The sequence below is a fragment of the Neopsephotus bourkii genome, unplaced genomic scaffold (assembly GCF_033783945.1).
Source record: "Neopsephotus bourkii isolate Nb327-2 ecotype Australia unplaced genomic scaffold, CSIRO-AGI_Nbou_v1 NB_518, whole genome shotgun sequence".
NCBI classification, from domain to species: domain Eukaryota; kingdom Metazoa; phylum Chordata; class Aves; order Psittaciformes; family Psittacidae; genus Neopsephotus; species Neopsephotus bourkii.
In genome coordinates, this window is record NW_026901019.1 from 1,041,133 (window position 1) to 1,063,345 (window position 22,213).

Consider the following 22,213-nt stretch of genomic DNA (forward strand, 5'->3'; position numbering starts at 1 on the left):
GATCAGCAAAGAAAGCCTGAGGTTAAAAATAAGAGATTTCACCTGGGATGTCGATGATTTTATGGCTCAGAACCCAACTGTTAGAAACATAAAGAAAACATAATCTAGGAACAGGATTCTGCATCTGTGTCATTGAGTTTACCTAACTTTTTCATGGTATTAAGTCATACTGAAGTCAATTGAACTGTTCAATCGTGTTTGTCAGGTGGCATTCCAATGGCTATATATAAATATGTAAGGATTTTATGTTGGGATCTAAATTCTTCACAGGAATTCCTTACCAAAAACACAGCTTTGAAGCACATGTAAGGCACAGGCTCTACTCTATCTCTTATGCGAAAATCTTCCATGTGTGTCACACTTAGGTTTTATATCAGTATTTATGCCTTTAATATTTGCTCTGTTTTCCCTCCTGAACGCTATCTGCAGTGACCAGCCTCGCCATAATTTTTTACTACAGACATGATCAAGTTCTAGTACCATTTCACCCATTAAACTGCATAGCAAACAATAATTACCAGCCCTACAAAAGGGTACTTCATTTAGTGATACTGATGTGAATTCAAGTATATCCTTACACTGTCCCAAGCCATAATTAGCTTTGCAGGGGTATATCCTTCTTTTCTTTTCCGTCTCATTTTTGCATCTCTCCTCTTTTTTCCTCCTCTTCCCCCTTACAGTGGGGCTTTTCAAGCAATGAACAAGTGTGGGTTCAATTTACACCTTTTCTTACACCTTCACAGCACAGCTACTTTTAGAACCACACAGGGCATTATTTTCACCCCCTTCTACACTCTTCCATGCCAAAATGGCTTTTCCCCTTCCCAAAGATCGAGCTGAACCAGCTGAACCCTCTCTTCCCATCCCAGTACAGTCTAGGGGGGAGCAGCACCCCTCAGAGGGGTACACACCCCAAGTGTTCCCACAGTCCTGAGTACAGTCCAGCCTGCTTTCATAGAATGATTTAGGTTGGAAGGGACCTTTAAAGCTCATTCAGTTCCACCCCCTGCCACATTCAGGGACACCTTCCACTACAGCAGGATGCTCCAAGCCCCTGTGTCCAACCTGGCCTTGAACACTGCCAGGGATGGGGCAGCCACAGCTTCTCTGGGTACCCTGTGCCAGCACCTCAGCACCCTCACCGGGAAGAATTTCTTTATATCCACCTAAGTCTACCTGTTTAAGCTCGAACCCGATGATTTCGGACGAGTTGGCCAAGTTCGGTGCCTGCTTGGGGGGCCGGATACCCCTAACAGACGGCGATGGGGGGGAAGCAGCGCGGCCCAAACCGCCTCAGTCACTCGGCGCAGCGACACTTCCAACCGGTGAGCAGCCGCTGAGCGACCCGAGGCGGGAGCCCCGCTGGGGTGATGGGGGATAACGGGCCGCGGGGATGCGGAGGGAGCGGCGCCGGCGTGGCGGGCACGGCAGCCCGTGAGGGGCGGGAGGAGCGGAGCGGAGGGGAGGGGTCGGCGCGGGGCCGCGCGGCGGCGGCGGGAGCGCGCTTGGCGGCAGCTGGTGGCCCGGCGGGGCACCGGCACCCTCGGCTGCACCGCGCCGGCCATGGATCCCTTGCCCAAAGACGGCGAGAGCGGGGAGCCCAGCCGGGGAGCGGCCCCCTCCAGCGGGGTGGTGGTGCAGGTCCGGGAGAAGAAGGGCCCCCTGCGCGCCGCCATCCCCTACATGCCGTTCCCCGTGGCTGTCATCTGCCTCTTCCTCAACACCTTCGTGCCGGGGCTGGGTAAGGAGCTCCGCAGCCCCGCACTGGGGACAGGCGGCGGGGCGGAGGGGGGGGTCCATGGGGCGAGCGGTTGCTGTCGGCGGGACGCGCTCTCCCCACCGGGGCCAGACCCCGATGCGCAGGCAACTTTCCTCGACGACGGCGCCGCGGGGAGGGAGGGAGGGAACAAGGGAAGGAGCCGGCGAGTCCCTGCGCCCCGGAGGAAAGTTTTGCGGCGGGGTCCCCGGGAGAGCCGTCGTGTTCCTTGGGAGCGCCCCGCCGCAGTAGCACGGCTTCCCGGGCAGCGGGCAGGGAGCGGGGCTTGAGGCCCCGGGGTCTGAGCGCCCATCCCCGCGCCTTCAGACCCGTGCGTCCGTCCGCTCCAGCCGGGAATGGTGTGGTTTCGGGCTGTCATGGATCTTGCGAACGGTGATGTTAGTCCGGGGACCAAGGCGCTCAAAGGCAAGCTGCCCGAGTTCCCTCAGGAGACCCTTGGAAAATGTTGGTCGTGTAGCACTGCTCTAAGGAGCCGATGTCGGGAGAAACTGGGGATTCACTCAATATGAAGTCCCTAGTGAGTGACTCATGGAACGCATCCGTGAGCTGTGGCTGTGATCACAGAACAGTTTGGGTTAAAAAGGACCTCAAAGCTCATCCAGTTCCAACCCCCTGCCACGGGCAGGGATACCTTCCATCAGACCAGGTTACTCCAAGCCCTGTCCAACCTGGCCTTGAACACTGCCAGGGATGGGGCAGCCACAGCTTCTCTGGGCACCCTGTGCCTCAGCACCCTCACAGGGAAGAATTTTAATCCCTTCCCTATTTCACTTTACTGCTTTTTAGTTCAGAAATACTCACTGCAAGCAGAGCCTAGACTTTGAACAGTTACAAAGGCACTTGGAACTGAGAACTAAACACAGATATCCCAGCTGCAGGCAAAACCATCACGTTTAAACAAACCAAAACCCGTTAATCCATACCTTAAATCTCTCACAGTCCTTTCTTGTCAGCCTTTTCTGCTACTCTGGCCACTGCAGATGCCTTCTCTGTGGTATGAGAGTTTCTCCCAGCTTGCCCTGCTTTTAAAGAGCTACTTAACTGCTTGGTGTGTTTCAGGTGGCTTAATTCTTTAACGAATCTGAAATTCTCTAAGTTCTTCTGATTAAGATATCACCTAAGTGAGTGGTAAACTGTGTGCAATGTGTACAAGCCAGCTATTCCAGTGTGTGTGCTCTGAACCTGCAGGTGTATTTCGGAGGGAAACTTCCACTGTTTGAAATAGCTCCGAATTTTCTTGTGGAAAGAATGGCATTGTGCTCCCAGCGGTAATGCTGCGTGCTCAGGTGTGTTGTTTTCACAGCCCTTGTGCGCAGCCACCTGCAGAACCTGGAGTGATGCATCAAAGAGAAACTCTCTGGTTGAGTGCTTTCATGGGGTTTTAGGTTATTGTTATTTAGCACTTAATTTCCCACCATCTTCAGAGAGAGGTGTTCAAAGCCAGAGCTTTCAAAGTGAATGTAGTTTTCCGTTGGCGTCAAAGACACTACATCTTCACTGCAGATGTACAAGAGAAAACCTGACTTACCCTGTCCTTTTCCTCATTTGAATGATCTTCAAACTGTGCTGCTTTCCACAGCGCGGTAGAAAACACACTGTGTTCTTCTTCATCCTAGGAGGGTAGAACTGAGACAAAGGGGCACAAAATCACAAAATGGGATATAGAAACTTTTATAAGAAGTTTTAAGTAATGTTAAGTTTGATGGCTTTGTAACAGTAGCAATGGAAAATTACTGAGGTGCAGGATACATAGAGAAAAAAAAACAGTACAACTAGAGAACATACTAAGAATTCTCACAAGATAAATTGTTATAGTTGGCCTAGTTTTAAGAAAAACAGTCTAGAAGAACAGGACACAGGGATAAGGAGTATCTGGGAATGGCAGGTGTCCAGGATGGGCTACAGTAAACTAACTGATAAGTAGGAGGATAGGAGGATTATTATGTCTCTGGTGCTAACGAACCAATTAAACTGGTATGAGCATCTACTGCGCGTGCTTCAAAGGCTGCCAGAAGTGATGAAGATCGTTGGAAGAAGTAACGACCCTCAGAGACCACCACCACAATCTGTACGCATGCGGGGAACTCTCTGGAAAATGATGTAATCCATATGTAGCCTCATGAATATGTATGTATGCCCAGGGGCTATAAAAGGACAGCTTGTGGGGCAATTAGAGGACACACGTTAGGAGGATTTATCCCCCGTGTCTCCCGGCGCCGCAATAAAGAATACCTGCTTGTCAGCTTGAAAACTTTGTTGGCAAGTTTGTTCCTGGAGTTTTCTCCGAATCAAACTCCATAAGCCATCCATTGGCTTGAGGTGTGATTATCTCTGGCTGCTGCTGCAGGGCTGCTGGACATAGCCAGTGTTGTGCCTTCCATCGCATAGAAGACATTGGTGAAGGAGAACGGTAGTTCTTCTACAGTACTGCTTCTTCTAAGGTTGTGCTTCCTTTCCAAGGGCAAGTGTATAAGGCTCCCAATCTGTGCTGGCTTGAAAGCTAGAGAGGTGAATCTGGATTCTGCAGCCACGTTGGTTGTGTTATCACCAACTCGCTGCACCAGCTCAAATGGATTTAATCCTATTTTGGGGTTGGCTTTTCTTTTTTTAACAGGCAGAGGTGTTTTTTTAAGCTTGTTTTCCATTTCAGCAGTACTTTCTGGCTGTCAGCACCACTGTTCCTCCCAATCTTCTGCTGCAAAAGTAGCAAAACAAACAAACTACAAATCAAATCCATGTGGTGTTCTCACAGACTGGTGAAAAGCATCATTTGGAGATGCATCCTGAGCTCTGTATGCGAAGCATAGCACTCAGCCTGTGCATAAATGAACCATTCTCTTAATGAAGCTGCTAATATGTGCATTTTGATAGAAAATTTACTTCCAGATAATATACACTAGAAGTGACTAGAATATGGCCATTTACAATCACAGGCATATCCTGTCCTATATCACATAGCCCACACATTAAGGGCAAACAGGAGGAACACGAATCTACTGGCAGGAATAGTCAGAGTAAAAAGGGATCTTGTGTTATTGTCACACTTCAGCCATCTCGATGAACTGAGCAACACTTGTAAAACAAATACTGTTTGCAGTGGTGTGAAGTATTCATGTCTAAGATGTTGAGTCTGTTCCCAGGGAAGTTAATGGCAAAATTCCCATCGATTCCTGTAGTCCAGATTTATAACATGTTAAAATGATGTTTCACAGGCTTGCTGTTTATTTGGCCTGCTTAGGTGGAGGGTGTGACTGTGTTTACATGGCAATGGAGGTTCTGTTTTTCAGTCCCTGAATTCATTCCTCCTTTACTTTGTATGTAGCTGTCATTCATTCATGTGTAGACTCGGCGGTGCAATTGCAATGAAGGGTCGGAAGCCACTGGAAAACACAAGAAAACTGGCAACACCAAATACACCAAGCATTCCACTGCTTGGAGAATGGTGTGTTTGAGGTGTTCATCAGTGCCCAGTACCTTGAAACAGTGATATCCAAACAGAGCTTGTGCTCCGTTGCAGGCTACCAGATCCTCAGGTAGTCCCAGCATCTGAAAACCTCTGGGTTGTTTTTTTCAGTTGAAGTAACTTCCCTGTGTTATGGAAGTCATCTGTGAGGGTGAAATCTGAGCGTCTGAAACCTTCAGTTTCTTTTCCCTTTCCACTCTTCGTGTTTTGCAGTAGTACTCTATTTGGACAGGAGGAGTAACGCTTTCTCTTTGTTGATAGTCACTTGGTTTTTTCCAGTTGGTTAATTTTCAGGGTTCTATGCAGGATCCCACAGCTGCAGGTTTTAAGATGCGTTGTGAACTGGGGTTTAATTACTTTTTGCATAGTATGTTACAAAAGACTCATGGTGCATTTTTCATGCCCGGCGGATGTGTTAACTTTCATCTTGCCAAAACTTTAAATTCAGACCAAATACAACCTAAAAAAGCTTGATTAGCCTGTCTACTTGTAATCTGTTTTGCAGAACAGCCTTGGATTTACACATTGCTTCCATGCACTTGGAGATGTCCTGGATCAGGATTTTCCATGGTCTGATGCGATCTTCCCCATCTATAGGGCTACAGGGCTGAGCTGTAATGAAGGTGTCCCTAGCTCAGGTTCATAAAAGGAGCAGCTAGCACAAAAGGGAGAAGGGGGAGCTGATGTTGTCAGTGAGTCCTGTAGCAACACCCATTGTGCTGTTGGCTACCAACGTTCCAGCTCTGCCACAGGCACCCTGTGCCACCTTTAGTTCGGCTTAGAGCTTCTGGAGCAGGCTCTGAGGCCTTGGGGTCAAATCATGCTGGGACAAGAATGGAAGATGGTGACACCACCAGATAAATGGTGGTGTATCCTCTCTTTCCCAGTTCCCGCAGGACTGAGCAGTGTGCACCTCCAGCCGGTACGTACTGCAGATGGCAACTGAGAGAAGGGGCTGGCCATGCCCTTTAGCTGGCAGACTGTGTTCTCTTGGAGCTGCCTTGTGCCAGTCAGCGTGGGAGAAGATCTGGCTCCTTGTCATTCCCTGAGCTGATACATGGGAATCTTGCCCTCCTTCCTACCCGTTTTTCCGTCCCTCAACATCACGTGTGTGGGAGGGGGGAAACGAAGAAACGAGAACTTGAGGCAAATGTGAGAAGCGAGTGGAATTATCTCAAAGTATGAGGTATTCTCCAAGACGAATCCCTCCTGTCAGGAAGGGGGTGGACTTTTGGAGCACAGCCTGAATTAACGCTATTTTTATGCCGGGAGTAATTGAAATACGTAACGTAAGATTATGTTATAGGAGAGCAGCCACCCATGTGCCGTGAAATAGCCCGTGGAGGAGATCATGAGTGACAGCTTCTCACAGACAGCTACAGAAAGAAGGGATGATTCCCAGCCCACTAAACTTTGTTCTCCACATTGTACAGCTCTCCTGTTCCTGGGTGTGTCAGCTCCATACTGAGTCTTCTGCCATCTGTTAATTCTGCTTGAGTCTCGAGAGAGCTCAAGGGCTAGACCTTCAGCTACGTAAATACAGCTTTACATGCTCAATTTATAGAAGCCAAGCATCTGCAGAAGGCTCTCATTAGAAGCCACGGCTCTCTTCAGCAGCGTGAGCACTCCAAAGAGCTGAATAGAAGTGCAGAACACAACACCCAGGAAAGTTGCTGGGATGAGTGCTGCATAAAATTACCAATACCCATTTTATTTTTGTTGTTGGAGTGGTAAATATAGATGCCTCAAGCAAACATCCACCGCCTTCATTATTGAAACAAAGGCTTTCAAGGGAAGAAAACACATTTTCTTATCTGCACTAGGACAAATATTGCAGAAAAGAAATAGGGGCTTTCCAGCATCTGTGCATTAAAATCTTGAACTTGTTTTGGCTATGGTCTTTTTATGTTTGTTTTTCCCATGGACATGCAAACCAATGAATCTGGGTGATATACAAGCTGCTTTGTGGAAAACAGAAGTTTTTCAGGTGTTTTTATGAATCTGTGTTTGTGAACGTTATTACTGGAACTCTAACTAACGTTGCCTTTCGGTCTGTGACGTAGAGACTGCTGGTAGTCTGCAGAAACAAGCTATTTGTTCATGAAAGCATAATTAAACAAAGCAAACTTACTATGGGTAGGCTTCACTGTTGGGTTTTGATCTTGACAGGATCAAAAAGTTCTTTGTGGTAATTTCTTCATCGGTTTGTGCAAGGCAACCTGTGATAGAATACCTGCATCCTGGTTACTGCTCCATCGCTGGCAGTGGTATCAGCTGTGCTGTAGATGTTCCTTATGGTGAGGTAAAGCTGGGCACAAGAAGCACTGAATCTGCAGGTTTCTGCTCCTGCAGGTTCTGTTCTTGTCAGCATGGAGAAATCCATTGATTTATTCTTTTCCCTAAAACAAAGATTTAAGTGACAAATCTAAATGTCTTATATAACTTACTTGGCTGATCAGATTGAACAGGCACTCGACAGTCTTGCCAGCACAGGGTAGTCTGAAATATTTTTGTGCCATGAAGTGTCTGGACCATCTAAAATGACAAACAAGCTTGAAAAAGATCAGAAGGGGTTTTCAGATGATTTGTGATCAGAATAAATGCCAAATTATTTCACGTTTGTAGCTCCTTGGTTGCGACAACTCCAGCTTTGTATGTGATCAGCAGAAAAACAAGTAGGTTTTATCTCTGCTGAGGGGTCTGGCACGGTCCTTCGGTTTTAATCCAGTGTCCAATGGCATCATGCCCTGATGTGTTTTAGGAAAAAAAGCTGCTTTCTGCTTTGTGGCTCTATTTTATTAGCTCATATTTGCCTGAATACTCAATACAGTCTTATTCTTGTTCCCTTTCCTATGATTTACACTGAATCCCTTCCTTGACTTTATCCAACTTAGCCGTAATAGTCACACATGTACCAGCCATCATTCTCCCATAGCTCATTCTTGACTGCAGTTTCTCTCACAGTTGAAATATTTAGTACTGTTTATGTCCTTTGGTCAGTATTTGCTCTTCATTCTTAGTTTGTAGAAGTCAGCTGTTGAGCTCTACTTACATTTACAATGACTTTTTGGTTCATTTCACTGTCAAGCTGTGCACCAACCTAGTGCTGCTGCTTTTCCATTGCTGCCACACCAACTTAAATGCAAACAAGTTTCTCTTCCCTCCCTCATGCCTTCTGTTTCCATCAAAATAGAAGACAAAAGAAATGGCCAGTGACATTTTTCACTGGGTTTTGTTCACTGCTTGTCATCAAAGCAGTTCTGTGGAGGTATTCATTACTTAACGAATATGTAAGGAGATGGAGTTTGCTCAGCATCCTGCAGTCCTGTTCGTCATTTAATGCAATTTGGACAAATGTACTTGAAGATTTAGAGTGAAGGTGGGAGCAGGCAGGAGAGATGAGCTGTTAAATGGCCAAGTAAACCAACTGAATTTTAAGGAGTCTGGAATGCTGTTCCAGAAGAAGAGTGTGATGTGGAGAAAAATAGAGAATCAAGCCCAGAAGGAGAAAAGGCCATTCACTGATAATTGGTGAGAATGCCAAAACACTGACACTTCTTGCAGCAAGAGAGAAAAGGAGTGAAAGGATTTGAAGATGAAAGTAACCTGAATGAGGAGATGGGTGCATTTTGGCTGGTCTGGATTGCAGGCTAGGCTGAATTGTTGTGCTGTGAATCAGTGGGTGTCAGAGGTGTACAGAGTGATGAAGCACAATTGCCTGCAGCAGTTCGCAGGCACCAAACTTTATCTCTGCTCTGCAGTGGATGTGTTCAGGATGGTCAAGGGAGGAGCAGGAAGCAGAAACGAGGTTCCTCAGGCTCTTCCTTACTCATCAAATCCCATGAACACAAACACAGCCATAGCAGCTGGCACAAAGGACAAGGGTGGATTTTAGACTGTGTATAATTTTGTATTCTGTGGAGAAAGGAGTGATTGGATACTGAAGGGATTCTAAATTAGTCCCTAAGTTTGAAAAAGGGACTGGAATGCGCAATTGATTTATGAAAACTCTGATTCAGAGGTAACCTGGAAAAGAAAGAAGGACAAGAGCTTTCTTCTGTTCTTACTTTCTGTGAGATATTAATATCAATCTGTCATGTAACATTCTGTTGTCTTTGGACTTGTCTTCATTTTAGAACTTTGCAACTTCAAAAGTCACACAGTTGCAGCACTACAGTGGATGTATATAGGCTTGGTTGTAGCACTGTGCAAAGATGCTAGCCTATAGAGGTAGAACAGGATAGAATAGTTCAGTTGGAAGGTGCCTATAATGATTGCCTAGTGCAACTGCCTGTCCACTTCAGAGCTGACCAAAAGCATGTTCGGGGCATTGTCCAAATGCCTCTTGAACACTGAAAGGCTTGGGGCATCGACCACCTCTCTAGGAAGCCTGTTCCAGTGTTTGATGACCCTCTTGGTAAAGAAATGTTTCCTCATGCCCACTCTAAACCTCCCCTGGTGCAGCTTTGAACCATTCCCACATGTCCTATTACTGAATACCAAGGAGCAGAGCTCAGCACCTCCCTCTCTCCACTTCCCCTCCTCAAGAAGCTGTAGAGAACAATGAGGTCACCCCTCAGCTTCCCTTTCTCCAAGCTAGACAAACCCAGGATCCTCAGTTCCCCCTCACAGGACATCCTTCCAGCCCATATCTGAGAGAAGGTGAACCAGTTTAGAGTGTTATACCTAAGTCCAGTGCTTGGGATGTTTTTAGCATGAAGGTTCTGGCAAACCTTAGTGGCAATTAAAAACATTATCTGTGCCTTACACAAGTTCTGCTGGAAGTTACTGCTCCGGCAGCAAGGGAAAGAGAAGGGAATGCTCACCTCTGCTGCAGCTATTGCAGTTCACAGCCCAGCATCTTGCTTGAAACTGCAGTTAGAGCTCGTTTGCCTTTCAGATGCTGCTCTGTGAGCTAGAGCACTTGTGGTGTGATGTGCACTTAAGGAAGCTGGTGTGTTCCGCAGCACAGAGCTGCATCACACATTAACCTTAGACATCATTGAATACAAGCCAGATGCAGGACACAACATGAGAAAGAGAAGTTTGTGTCGGTGAGCTTGCTTTAGGGATTCAAGGAATGTAAACCCTGGGTTTCCCTAATTCTGCTGAAGATGGGGAATTTGTCATTAAGTGAAGGAGTCAATCCTTCTTCCTCTTCCCAGGTTTTTTGAGCATTTGTGTTAACTAGGAGCTCCAAAGGAAAATATTGTAAAAGCCTGAGAAAAAATCACATGCAGTTCTACCTATCTATATTTCACTTGTTGATTCCCAAATGCTATAAATTTACTAGGTTTCATTAGGTGTAGAGTCACGGAAAAAATAAGTAGACAGAACAGAATATTTGATTTAAAATACTCATTTCCACAGGCTGTTTTTTCTCTATCTTAGCACTTTAGACGGAGTTAGAAGCTGCTCCCACCCTCCTTCCTCCTTATTTTAAAGTCCTTGTAATAAAGACAGTTCAAAGCTCAGTTTTTGCATTCCAAGGGAGTTACAGGCCAAGCAATTTCTACTTGATAGCCCCTCAAGAGGTCTAGCAACGCAGGCCTGACTCCAACAACATTTGGTGTTTCCTTAGAACCCTGTCCCCTGGGGCTCTTGATTACATGAGAGTCTTTGCTTTTAAGAAGAGAGAAAAATGAACTCTCGTGGCTTTGGACCAGGATTTGAAGATATGATCCTGTCTCAAGAAAAGGGAGGCAAATGGAGGGGGAGAGAAAGTTTCGGAGAACCCGAGTAATGATTTTTCAGCACAGTTATACTGAGCAATAATGACGGCAATATTATACTGAGCTTTAAAATAGAAGCAGATACGTTGCTAACGGATTTACGACTCTGCCAGACTAGACCAACCCGTGCACACTTACGTCTTTGAGCATATGATTGTGAAATATCCAGACTAGTAAATATAAATGAGATGGTTGATGAAAGCTGATTGCTAATACACTAACTTAGAAGTTCCAGTATAAGCATAGAATAATAGAATAGTTAGGGTTGGAAAGGACCTTAAGATCATCAAGTTCCAACCCCCCTGCCATGGGCAGGGACACCTCACACTAAACCATGTCACCCAAGGCTCTGTCCAACCTGGCCTTGAACACTGCCAGGGATGGAGCATTCGCAGCTTCCCTGGGCAACCTATTCCAGTGCCTCACCACCCTAACAGGAAAGAATTTCCTCCTTATATCCAATCTAAATCTCTGTTGCATACCCAAGGGATATTCATGGTCAAATCTTGCTAGAGGGAAGAGTGAGTACAACCAAAAGAGGAACTCTTGAGACATAATCGTGTTCACCACAGGGGCTCAACCTGTACCACATGTCTAACTTCAGTAGCAATGCTTATACAAGGACCTGCATGGGGCACCAAGACTGCCATCTTTGTGGACATGAATTTAAACATATCACAACCAATTATCCATCATCTCACCCTCTTGCCATTTATCAAGGCTGAGCTCTTAGTTTGCCACAAGCACTGATGAATATTTACACAACACTTAAAAGTGCCCTGAGTCTGTGGGCAGTGATTTTGTCTGGTATACACAAGCAAGTTTGTAAAGGATGCAAAACCTGGATGGTCAAATTAACCCTGAGATTGTGTTGGAAAAAAAATAAACTCCTTCAAAATGAGAACGTTGTTTTCATAGAGTGTTTGTACATATTTAGGTAAACCCTTCAAGAACTGAGATGTTAACGAAGATTTAATAAACTAGATTATAATGAGCCATTGTTAGGAGTTTACTGTGTTAAAAAGCTGAGTCATTTTAGAAAGTATGAATCATAATATTTATACAAAAATATTTTACCTGAAACAAAATAAGCCCAGTGATACATTAGTATAACACTGTCCAGCAGTTTTGCTGTTTTAAGTTTAGAACATGTATTTAGTTGTATGTCTTCCTCTATTACACATACCCAGATGGTGAGGTGGCATCTTGGGTTTAAATAATTTCTTCCTTATGTAGGTAGATAACCATTTGTTGTATGTTTAACAAAGGCATTCATAAAAGAATGGATTTTAGATTTCATAAATGGTTTTGTTAATTTGCTATTTTTATAATACTTGCAAGACCTCCCCTGTTGCCATGACAATTTGATTTCCATAAACATGATTTTTTGTGTGCGTGAATATCCAACATTGTATTTTCTATGCTGTGCTGGGAAGAGATGGCAACTTGATACCATAGGAATCAGTATGCAGAGAGGTTCATGCAGTCAGGCGTCTTTCACGGACAATGGTCAAGACTCGATTCTACGTAGTAAGATAAAATAAGCTCTTGGATCGAGGTTTATATATTTGTATTTCCTGTAAATTAAAAGACTATTTTTCCATGTCTCCTTGTAAATATGGTTTTGGAGTCAGGAAGTTTTCAGTTGCCTTTCTACTGAAAATTACTTCCAAGAACCTGAAGACTAAATTCTAGCTAAAAATATGGCTGGACCTCCTTGGATCTACATATACGAAAGAGTTGTAAGGACATAAAACTCACTGTCCTCCAACCCACTGTGGAGTTGGTTTCGTGGTGGGAGGGGTTCACAGGAGATTCAGGCCTGTGAGAAAGTGTGTGAAAATGGAGATGTGTGAGGTGCAACAAGAACAATAATCCTTTCTAGCAGAGGGATCATCTCCACACCTTCCTTTTGTCTTTGTGAAACGACTGCAACAAATCAGACTTGTTTCCAAACCCATTTGCACCAGAGTGGTTATTGAGTAACCTGTTGAAAGGAGTAGCTACATTGGTTTTAGTGTAGTTAGATGTTTGAGTTAGTGCAGATTCTGTGGGTTGGCCATTAAATTATCTTCCTTGATCTATTTAATTGTGAAAGCATTGCCCTATCTTCCTGTCTGTATTACCAGGATAATGTTTTTGCTATGTGCCTCTTTTCTTTAGCTCTGCACCTGGCAAACTGATCAATAACAGAGAAAGCTTAGCAGGGGGTTTAGAAAACAAATCATGAGTCATAGAATGATTTGGGTTGGACAGGACCTTAAGATCATCCAGTTCCAACCCACTGCCATGGGCAGGGACACCTCACATTAAACCATGCCACCCAAAGCTCTGTCCAGGGATGGAGCATTTACCACTTCTTTGAGCAACCTGTTCCAGCACCTCATCACCCACACAGTAAAGAACTTCTTCCTTATATCCAACCTGAACTTTCCCTGTTTTAGTTCAAATCCCTTACCCCTTGTCCTACCACTACAGTCCCTAATGAAGAGTCCATCCCCAGCATCCCTATAGGCCCCCTTCAGATACTGGAAGGCTGCTATGAGGTCTCCACGCAGCCTGCTCTTCTCCAGGCTGAACAGCCCCAACTTTCTCAGCCTGTCTTCATATGGGAGGTGCTCCAGTCCCCTCATCATCCTCATGGCCTTCCCTGGACTTGCTCCAACAGCTCTGTGCCCTTCTCACATTGAGGATGCCAGAACTGCACACAGTGCTGCAACTGGAGTCTCATGAGAGCAGAGTAATACTATTTTTTAAATAACCCTAATATTTAAGACTCAGCATCATGAGGTTTTTTTTCCTCCTACTGAAATTCTATCGTGGCTACAGAGGGCTGGTGGGATGGTTCCTTGTGTCATCTAAAAGAGAAAAGAGCACAGAAGCTACAATCATTGGCAATTGCGAATACAGAAATGTTTTGTTTTCTCTTTTAAAATCCACAAGGTAGTTTTATACATTGACTTGCATTTGAGTACTTATTTCACTCAGCCCTCTGCTCCTCCCACACATCCCACAGAAACAACATTCAAATGGATCCTCCTTTGAAGCTGACTCCCTGAGGTGATCCAGCTTTCATCTTGCTTACATTGGTCAGCTGTACCCAGTGACCTGGTTTTTGTGCCTCGAGAACTAGTCCCTTACATTGTGTACTGCCACAGAAGGCCCACATTCATTCGCACTCATGTGGCAGAGGTGTACATAGCTGCACAAGTGCAAAGCAGAGCTTGGACCAAGCCATGAGCATGAATAGAAGAACTGGGAGGACTCTTGTGTTCAGCCATCAGCCATTCTGTGTCTTGATCCAAATAACTCCTTACACACAAGGGTGCCAACAGGCAAATTCTCATTTCCATCAGAGTTAAGCCTCAGTATTCCCACTTTGGATGGTAGATTCAATAAACAGTTAAAAGTAGGATCTCTCTCTTTGTGCTGTTGAATGTTAGTAAAAGACTCAAAGCTGACAATGAATACAAGATCTTTTTTTTCTGTGTATTAGCTAAATATGGTATACATGGTACAACTGAAAATCTGGCACGTGTGTTTATATGTTCTGATCTCAGATCGGTGCTTACAATGCACTAGATGTTCTTTCAGTGCTTATTTAGTCTGTATGCCAAGGCAGAGATGGACAGAGAGGATGTCCCCTTTCTAGTTGCTCTGTGGACTCCAGGTCACATTGCTTGGAGCAACAGTCATTTGAACCAGTGCAAAACAGGTACAAAACCTTCCCATTTCAAGCTAAACCCACTTACCAGAACTGAGAATCCACAATGTGCAGCCGAGTGATGTCGAGCCTCTAGGATTTTTAATTCTTCTAACATTTAGCTAGCCCCTTGAGCTTGTTCCTGTTATGACTGTAAAGAACTGAAGAACTGAGCTCTTACATTGCACTTAAAACCAGGGAAGACTCTTCCTACGTTGCAGTACCAAGTTGGACTTCCCAAATCAGCCAGCAACCAAATCTGAGGCTGTTGCATCACAAAACTTACTCTGCTTTCTCCTTTACAAATGAGGTGGTTTTAAGTATTTATGACACTTCACACACTAGTAAATGTTCTTTAGCATGGTTTGGGAAAGGAATGATACATAAATGACACGAGACCTTATTTCAGTGACCGTGACTTAAGACTTTCCTGAGAAGTCTGCTGTTTACTGATGTGACAAGTGCCAAGTAGGTACTTCAGCAGGGTAGGTTCTATTACAGTACAGAAACGTGAAGGAAGAGTTATGTCACACATTTAGGGTGCTTACAGTCTGAATGGGGAAGTCAGAGGAAATGACCTGCTGCAGATTGTCCAGGAAGTTAGTGGCAGAACCAGCAAGAGAATCTACATGGATGTGTTACAGTTCAGTCCCTCAAATCCCACAGCCATACTTTAGCTTCCATTAATCTCTCCCAAGGAAACGGTTTTTAATGAACTGCCTCCATCACTCTTGCCCTTTGTGTTCAACTGGAAGCAAGGTGGTGTCTATGCCGTGCATTAGTGAAAAAGCGATGAATAAGTAGGACAAACAAGGCAGCCTGTAGTTCAGATGTGCTGGTTACTCCCTCATGGGATCCTATGATCTGCTTTATGCCTCTGAAAGCTATACACTGTCTTGTACGAAGGGAACTTCAGCATGTTTTAGTTAGTACATGGCAAAAGACCCCAAAGCCAAACAAGCACAGATGCACCCTAGAGTTGCCATTTGAAAGAACACCGATTTGTACTGTGCCTTGTAGTTTGGTATTAACAGATACTTGCAGTAAGTAGGTTTCACTGTGTTCCTGCTTGTTTATGCCACAGTTGTGTGCAAAATGGGGCCTGTGACCTTAAAATGTACCATTTTAAAATACATTATTTATACAGTTGTGTAGGTGACCGTGGCACTGTACAGACAGCAGAAGAATGGTTCCTACCCCAGAAGGTTGCGATATAAATGTAGCCCCAAGAGTCAGATCTGATTTAAAAGAAATCTTAATAAAACCCCACAATACAGTGTAATGAAAAGAAAAATACTTCCTCGAGTTGTATGTTTAAAGGCAGAGTTTTTAAGGCACAGCTGGGACTTGTTTCTTAGCAACAGGGCTCATCTGAGCCATACAAACACTGTCATGTTGGAAAAAGATACCCTCAAGAAAGGCAGTATGAAAGGAGCTAGAAACATCAAATTTAGATGTCTTCCTGCTGTTGCAGGAGCATTTCATCAGCACTGCAAAGCCTTCAGGCAACAACCAAGGTAATTTTGATCAACTGTAGTGATTAGAACAAAAAACTTGTCTTTACTGCTCTTTCTCTGCATGGAATAATGACAGAGGTATCAAGTTATGTGCATTGGTATTACAGAGGTACCATAAACCATAGTTTAGGTCCCATCTTCCTTGCGTATCCATAACAACACAGCTGCAGTCTACACTGAGGGTATGGAAGTCCTGCAGGACAAAGTCCTTGCTCTGTTGCAGCTCATGCTGTATCCAGTACTAGATGTTTCAGAGGAAGACCTTTAATGAACAGAGTTGACTGCAGTGACTTACGGAATGCTAAGATGGAGAGAACTGAAGGGCTGCTGTTGGTTAGTATGGACGTTAGGAGAGAAGTGTCAGTATGTTCAAAACAGAAGAGAAAAATATATGCAGAATTATTTGCATATGTAGAAGAAATATTGAAGGGTTATAAATAGTTTTGGGCCAGATGTTTGAGAAGGATAAGAACTATGCTCATGTTCTCTCCCTGCTGAGCAGTTTGGCTCAGCTGTTAAATCTTCACTAACTGGAACATAAAAAGCACTTTTCCAATAGCCCTGTATCGCCTTAATCCCAGATCTAAAATGTGATGTTTCACGTGGATACCATGCATGGTACAGACCATGCCTGTCTTATATGATTTGCCACTAGGCTAGCAATGATGAGACTAAACTCTTCCACAGCACCAGACAGGTTCTGCTTTGTACAGCCAACCAATGTGTCAGTAAATGCTCCAGCACCTTCTCCTATTGCTCCTTTCTTCCTTAAGGACTTCTACCCTAGAAGTTGTAATTGCATCCCTCTTTTGTAGTAGCCTTTGACCTTTCTTCTCTGTGTATTGTGATCAGTGTTAGTTCAGTCAGGAGCAATGAGAGTTGATCACACTGTCTTTGCTTCTTCCAATCCTCTTCCCATTCTCATCCCACCCCAAATCTGGTCTTACCTTCTGTCAGACAGGCAAATAGAAGAGCAAGTTCCACATGACTCATAGCTACTAGCATATGCACTGGCTTGAAGCATCCTGCTGCCAACCACACCACCTCTCAGGTAAGGCATGGTGGGCTTTGTGCAAGGCATCATTCAGCCAGAAGACTGAACACAATCCTGATGGCAGCTCATGTTAGTCCAGTCCCCCCAAGAGCAGAGGAAGAGTTATGGGGGAGCTTAAGCAACAATACTCATTCTACCTCTGCAGGAACAGGTTGGTTTTGAGGCTCTTTGCACAAAGAGCAGGGTGATCCATGGATCTTGAGCCTAAACTTCCCTTCTCCTTGCCATCATCTTTCCTTGCAAGGAGTCGCCACAGGACAGTGGTTCCAGTTTTAGAGCACAGAATGATCATTACAGACTTCAGATCCTACAGTAGGCACTTCCACACTGTCCTAATCGCTTTAATCTGAGATAGAGACATGTAGTTTGCTGCGGATGGCTTTGATATGTCAGTGTTAGTGGTCCTGTTCCAATCCAATGCCGAGGAAAGCAGTAAGATGCAGCTGCTTTGTGATGTGGCCCTAGTGCGTTGACATCTTTGGATTTTGGATGGAATAGACATTTTTCTCTAGAAAACACTAACTGTAAAATTTAAGGTAATTTTTCATGATTGCATCTGGTTCAACAAATGTTCCTTTAAGTGACAATAACAGACTTCTGCTATCAGATTGTTCTGTGTAGCAGTCAGCTAAAAATACATGCTGATTTTTTTCCCATTGCAGGCACAATAAAAGATGGCAGGATAGCGCTAATGTGTCAGATTGTTGCTTTTGTACAATACTGTACTAGGAATCTTATTTTGTAAAATGTGAGGGAAGAAAATTGCTCAATTTTTATGAGTAAAATGAAAGAAAAATTAATTATTTTAGCTAGAAATGTGGGATTATTTGATGTTTAAGCGTAGGAAGCTGTAATAACTGTGGAAATAAACTTCAGGCGCCTATAGGAATTAGCATAGAAGAGTAAGGAACTCCTAAGCAGGCAGAGAACATTGTGGTATAGCAGTATATAGGTGTTCAAATAGGAGCTCATTTCAGAGAGCACACAGTACCCCATGCTTTAAGTGGGGGAAGCATGAACTCACCACAGTTTATGCTAGTGAATAGCTGTGTCTCTGCCACTGCTTACTATGGGCAGGTGAAAGCATAGCCTTATGTCATTTGGTGGTTAGAACTGCAGATACCTATGTGTGTAAGAGGTATTTGACCTATTAATTAGCCTCAAAAGAGTAAAGTCATGCAGCAGTGATTTAACTGATCTAACCTTTATAAATTCTTAACATGGATGGGGACATTTAACGATGCAAGTTGCTGCAACAAGTTACCACGTGCCAGGAACTACAACAGATCCCCAACTCAAGGTGTGGAGGTTGAGTTGCAGGGCGTATATAGGCAACAGGAACTGATACTCATCAGTTCCAGAAGTCTTGGAATAGAGAGCATTTGATATGGTGTGCCAAGGGAAACTCTGGCTGGAGAATAGGCTACAGTGATTGAAGTGAATGTAAGGAAAGAAGAACATTGAACTTGTTGATTTGAAAGAGAAAAGGAAAAAATATTTGAGGTGACCAGAATGCATGGGAAAAGGAGAGGGAGGAATTCAGTATGTATTTCTCCTCCTCTTCACTTGCGAGCCTGATTGATGAGAAGGTGGTTGGTGGTGTCAGTGAGAAACATTCACTACTTGCATAGTGTGTTTGGAGTTTGACTTTGCCGTCTTTGCTAAGACAAAAGGATGTTCAAGCAGAAATAACAGAAGGACTAGGCAGGACATGGGAAAAGTGTCCTGAAGATACGCAGGAGTTGAGTCACTGGTATAGAAATAGAGATGGCACATGAAGGCTCGTGTGTGGATGGAGTTTGAAGAAAGCACGGTATGGAGAGAACAGAAAACAGGGGGAAGGGAGTTGCAGAAGCTCAGTCTGTGCTTCTGAAATAGGAAGAGAAAGATGTAAAGCAGGGTGAGAGATACTGAGGACATGATAGGAGAGAGAAATACTGCAGGTGGAGCAGAGGTCCCAGTGCTCACACAGGCTCTTTGCTGAAACCATTGTGAATAAGGTCTGCAGAGGGGACTGAAGGCTCATTTGCAAAAGAGAAGAAAATCGAGGTGATGTTGCAACATCTGCAGGACAGAGGAGGGAGGAAGGTGGTTAGGGTTAGCTGGAGACAAATGCAGCTGCAGGACTGACACAACTCTGCCGAAGTAGGAGACTTGCAAGAAGCCTGTTTCTGTAGTGGGGTAAAGTGTAAATCTCACCTTCATTTCAGCTGTGCAGTCGCATAAACTGAATTCACATCACAGTGAATATGTGTCACAAGCAAACAGTGATACACTGAATCCAGAAACGAGCTTAAACCTCAGTTAGATATGAGAAGCCATGGGGTTACAGGAGCTGGATAACTAGTCTCCCAGCTATACCGCTTTCAGGCACACAGCAAGCCTGGAGAGCCTCTCAGCATGACCAAGCACTGTGGTCCTGCTCACATGGGGAGCAAGGAGAGCAGCAACACCGGCAGCTTTATGGAGCAGAACCTGTTCCTTACACAGCACAGACTTGCTAACAGGTTAGGAAAGTGCAAGCATGCATGTAGGATCAATTTCCTGCAATTCCTACCTCTCCTTAAATATGTATCCATGCAAGTCATGTTGGCCCTGTTCAAGTTCACGTTTTAATTTGATTCAGGCTCGCACTGAGCAGCAGGCATAGACCATTCACCACTGTTACTGCTATTCAAGAATGAATTGCTGCCAAGATCAGGTTAGACCTGATGAGCCAAATTAATCCCCAGTGTAACTCTGTAGCAGTCAGTGGATTTATGACAGAGATTAATCCGGGCCCAATATAGACGTGGGTTTTGGCAGAAGGAAAAGAACAACAAGAGTGATAAATAAAGGTTAGATGGATGGGCCTTTAGCTGTGCCTGCCCTTTCAAGAAGGGTTTTCCTTCTGTGCCCACTCCATCTTTCCAAGGAGATGTATTCCTCTGCCTTCTCTGCTGCTTGCCCCACAGTCCTGAACCAAAGGAGCCTCTCACAAGGTGCAAGTGGCAGTCCTTGGTGGCCTGGAGGTTATGGAGCTTTCTGAGCCACCCCAGAGACCCACAAGCTTTTAAGAGAGTAGATGATACCAGTGCAGGAGAAGATGGGGCAGGAGTAGCCTTGGGAATATTCAAGAACGGCAGGATGAGCTATTTGGGACAGGGAGACTCTTCTGGGGTTCATACATTGCCTACCACATTGAGGTCCTGGCTGGCATGCAAATAGCAAATACAAATTCCCTTTTCACGACATGCTTGGTGCCCTCCCCAGAAACCAGCCCTATTTAGAGAACACCATAGAAAACTGGTTAAGAACTCAGGTGAACCCTTTAGCATTTAGAGAAGGGCTTCCAGCAGCCTTGCATAGAAGAGTTGAATCATTTAACCATTATCCCTAACCTGATTGTAACTTATTCAACATGGGAATTATATAAAAGAACCACAGGCAGGATGAAACTGATAATTTCCAGTTTCTCATTGTATAACACTTTCCCTGGTGCATCTCACTCCATAGAAATCTTCTGTAACCTCTGAAGAATGGTGTCCTTGACTCACTGTATAATAGGGGTATTACTTTTCATATTTCACTCAAAATAATTGCATGCTATATTGTGATGTTGGGAGCTTGGTTCTTTGTGATATCTAGAAACAAATGCATATGCCTTTTTATCTAATGCTCACCAGTAGCTAGATATTGGAACTCACTCAGTAAAGGGGAGATCTGTCCTGTAATAGAAATAAGTGTAAATCAGGGTCTATTTCCTGACAATTGGGAATGCAGGAACTCCTAGAGACATGGTGTGCAGGGAGCATTCAGATGCAAAGACCACGTGTAAAAATCTCACAAGCACATTTACTTGGCTCTGCAGAAGCTGGACCTTGCTGGACACAGCTGGCCAAGAAGCATTTACCTGGCTCCTGAACATGACCCAATATTCATCTATTTTTCTGACCTGCTCAACTAAGCTGTGCTGTTTGCTTTAGCTTTGATTTCAGCCAAAAGAGGACTCGACCCTGCAGAAATAATGATTTTTACCCAAGTCAGTATTTCTTCTGCCTTTAAAGAAAGCCCACACTTTATATAAGGCACCATTTCCCCTTAGTACAAACGCATCTCCCATCAGAGGCTGGCTGTGCTGTTTGAGATGAGTATGCATGCACTCAGAGGGGCAGGGTCAAATGGGGGGTTGTTGACATGAAGTTCACCTGTTTTGGCATGATCAGCAACTCGGACATGCTTTCTGCTTGGGTGTACTGATTGCTATGAGAGTAGTTGCACCTGAGCTCTTAAGAACCAGAATAGCTCTTCAAAAATCAGATTGAAAAATCATGAAGAGCCCTGTGTTCAAGTTGTGTAGTGGCAGGAGGACATGGTTCTGGGAAGAGAAACTGAGAAAGATTAGCTAAGCCTTGTATAGAGTAGTTAAAGTTACTGAAACGCCATAGAACAGCTGAGGCTGGAAGAGATAAGAGGCTTCTGGAGGTCATCTAGTCCTTCCTCCAAGTGGGTTATACGACAGCAGGCTGCTCATATTCTTGTCCACAATATTGTAGGTGCCTGCTGTAGTGCAGTAACCTCCATAATCTCCGTTTTCTCCACCTAATAAGAAATTTTCCTTTTAGAAACGATGATATCTGGGCTGAATTCATTTGTCTTGGCTGGTGCTCGTATTCACAGAATCTGTAAGATCATGGGTCACTCCAGCCTGTTCTATTTGTGGAGCCTGCACTGGGGTGATGTCAGGCATAAGGTACCACAGCTCATTTCTCTGCTGCCAACAGCTCATTTCTCCACTGCTTTTGTTGGTCTGTCTGAGGCCTTTCCACGGGGAGCCAGAAAGGCTCTACAAGACTCTAGATCTCCCCATCTTCCTCATAGGAGCAAGATTGTAGACAGCAGGCAATGTGTAGAAGCTCATTCTGGCTATATGCTTCACCTCTACAATTATAGCTCCCATCTTCCTCACCAGAGTATGGGTTTGTTAC

The 22,213-nt window shown here is 44.5% G+C and overlaps 1 protein-coding gene across 2 annotated transcripts in view; it reads left to right on the forward strand.

The window, feature by feature from the left end:
* The first annotated feature begins 1,459 nt into the window (after positions 1 to 1,459).
* Positions 1,460 to 22,213, forward strand: part of STUM (stum, mechanosensory transduction mediator homolog) — a 43,101-nt gene continuing 22,347 nt past the window's right edge. For both annotated transcript variants that reach the window (XM_061350502.1, XM_061350501.1), the window contains exon 1: positions 1,460 to 1,741. In XM_061350502.1, the coding sequence (XP_061206486.1) occupies positions 1,564 to 1,741 (178 nt within the window). In that variant the 5' untranslated portion in view covers positions 1,460 to 1,563. The remainder of the gene's footprint in view (positions 1,742 to 22,213) is intronic.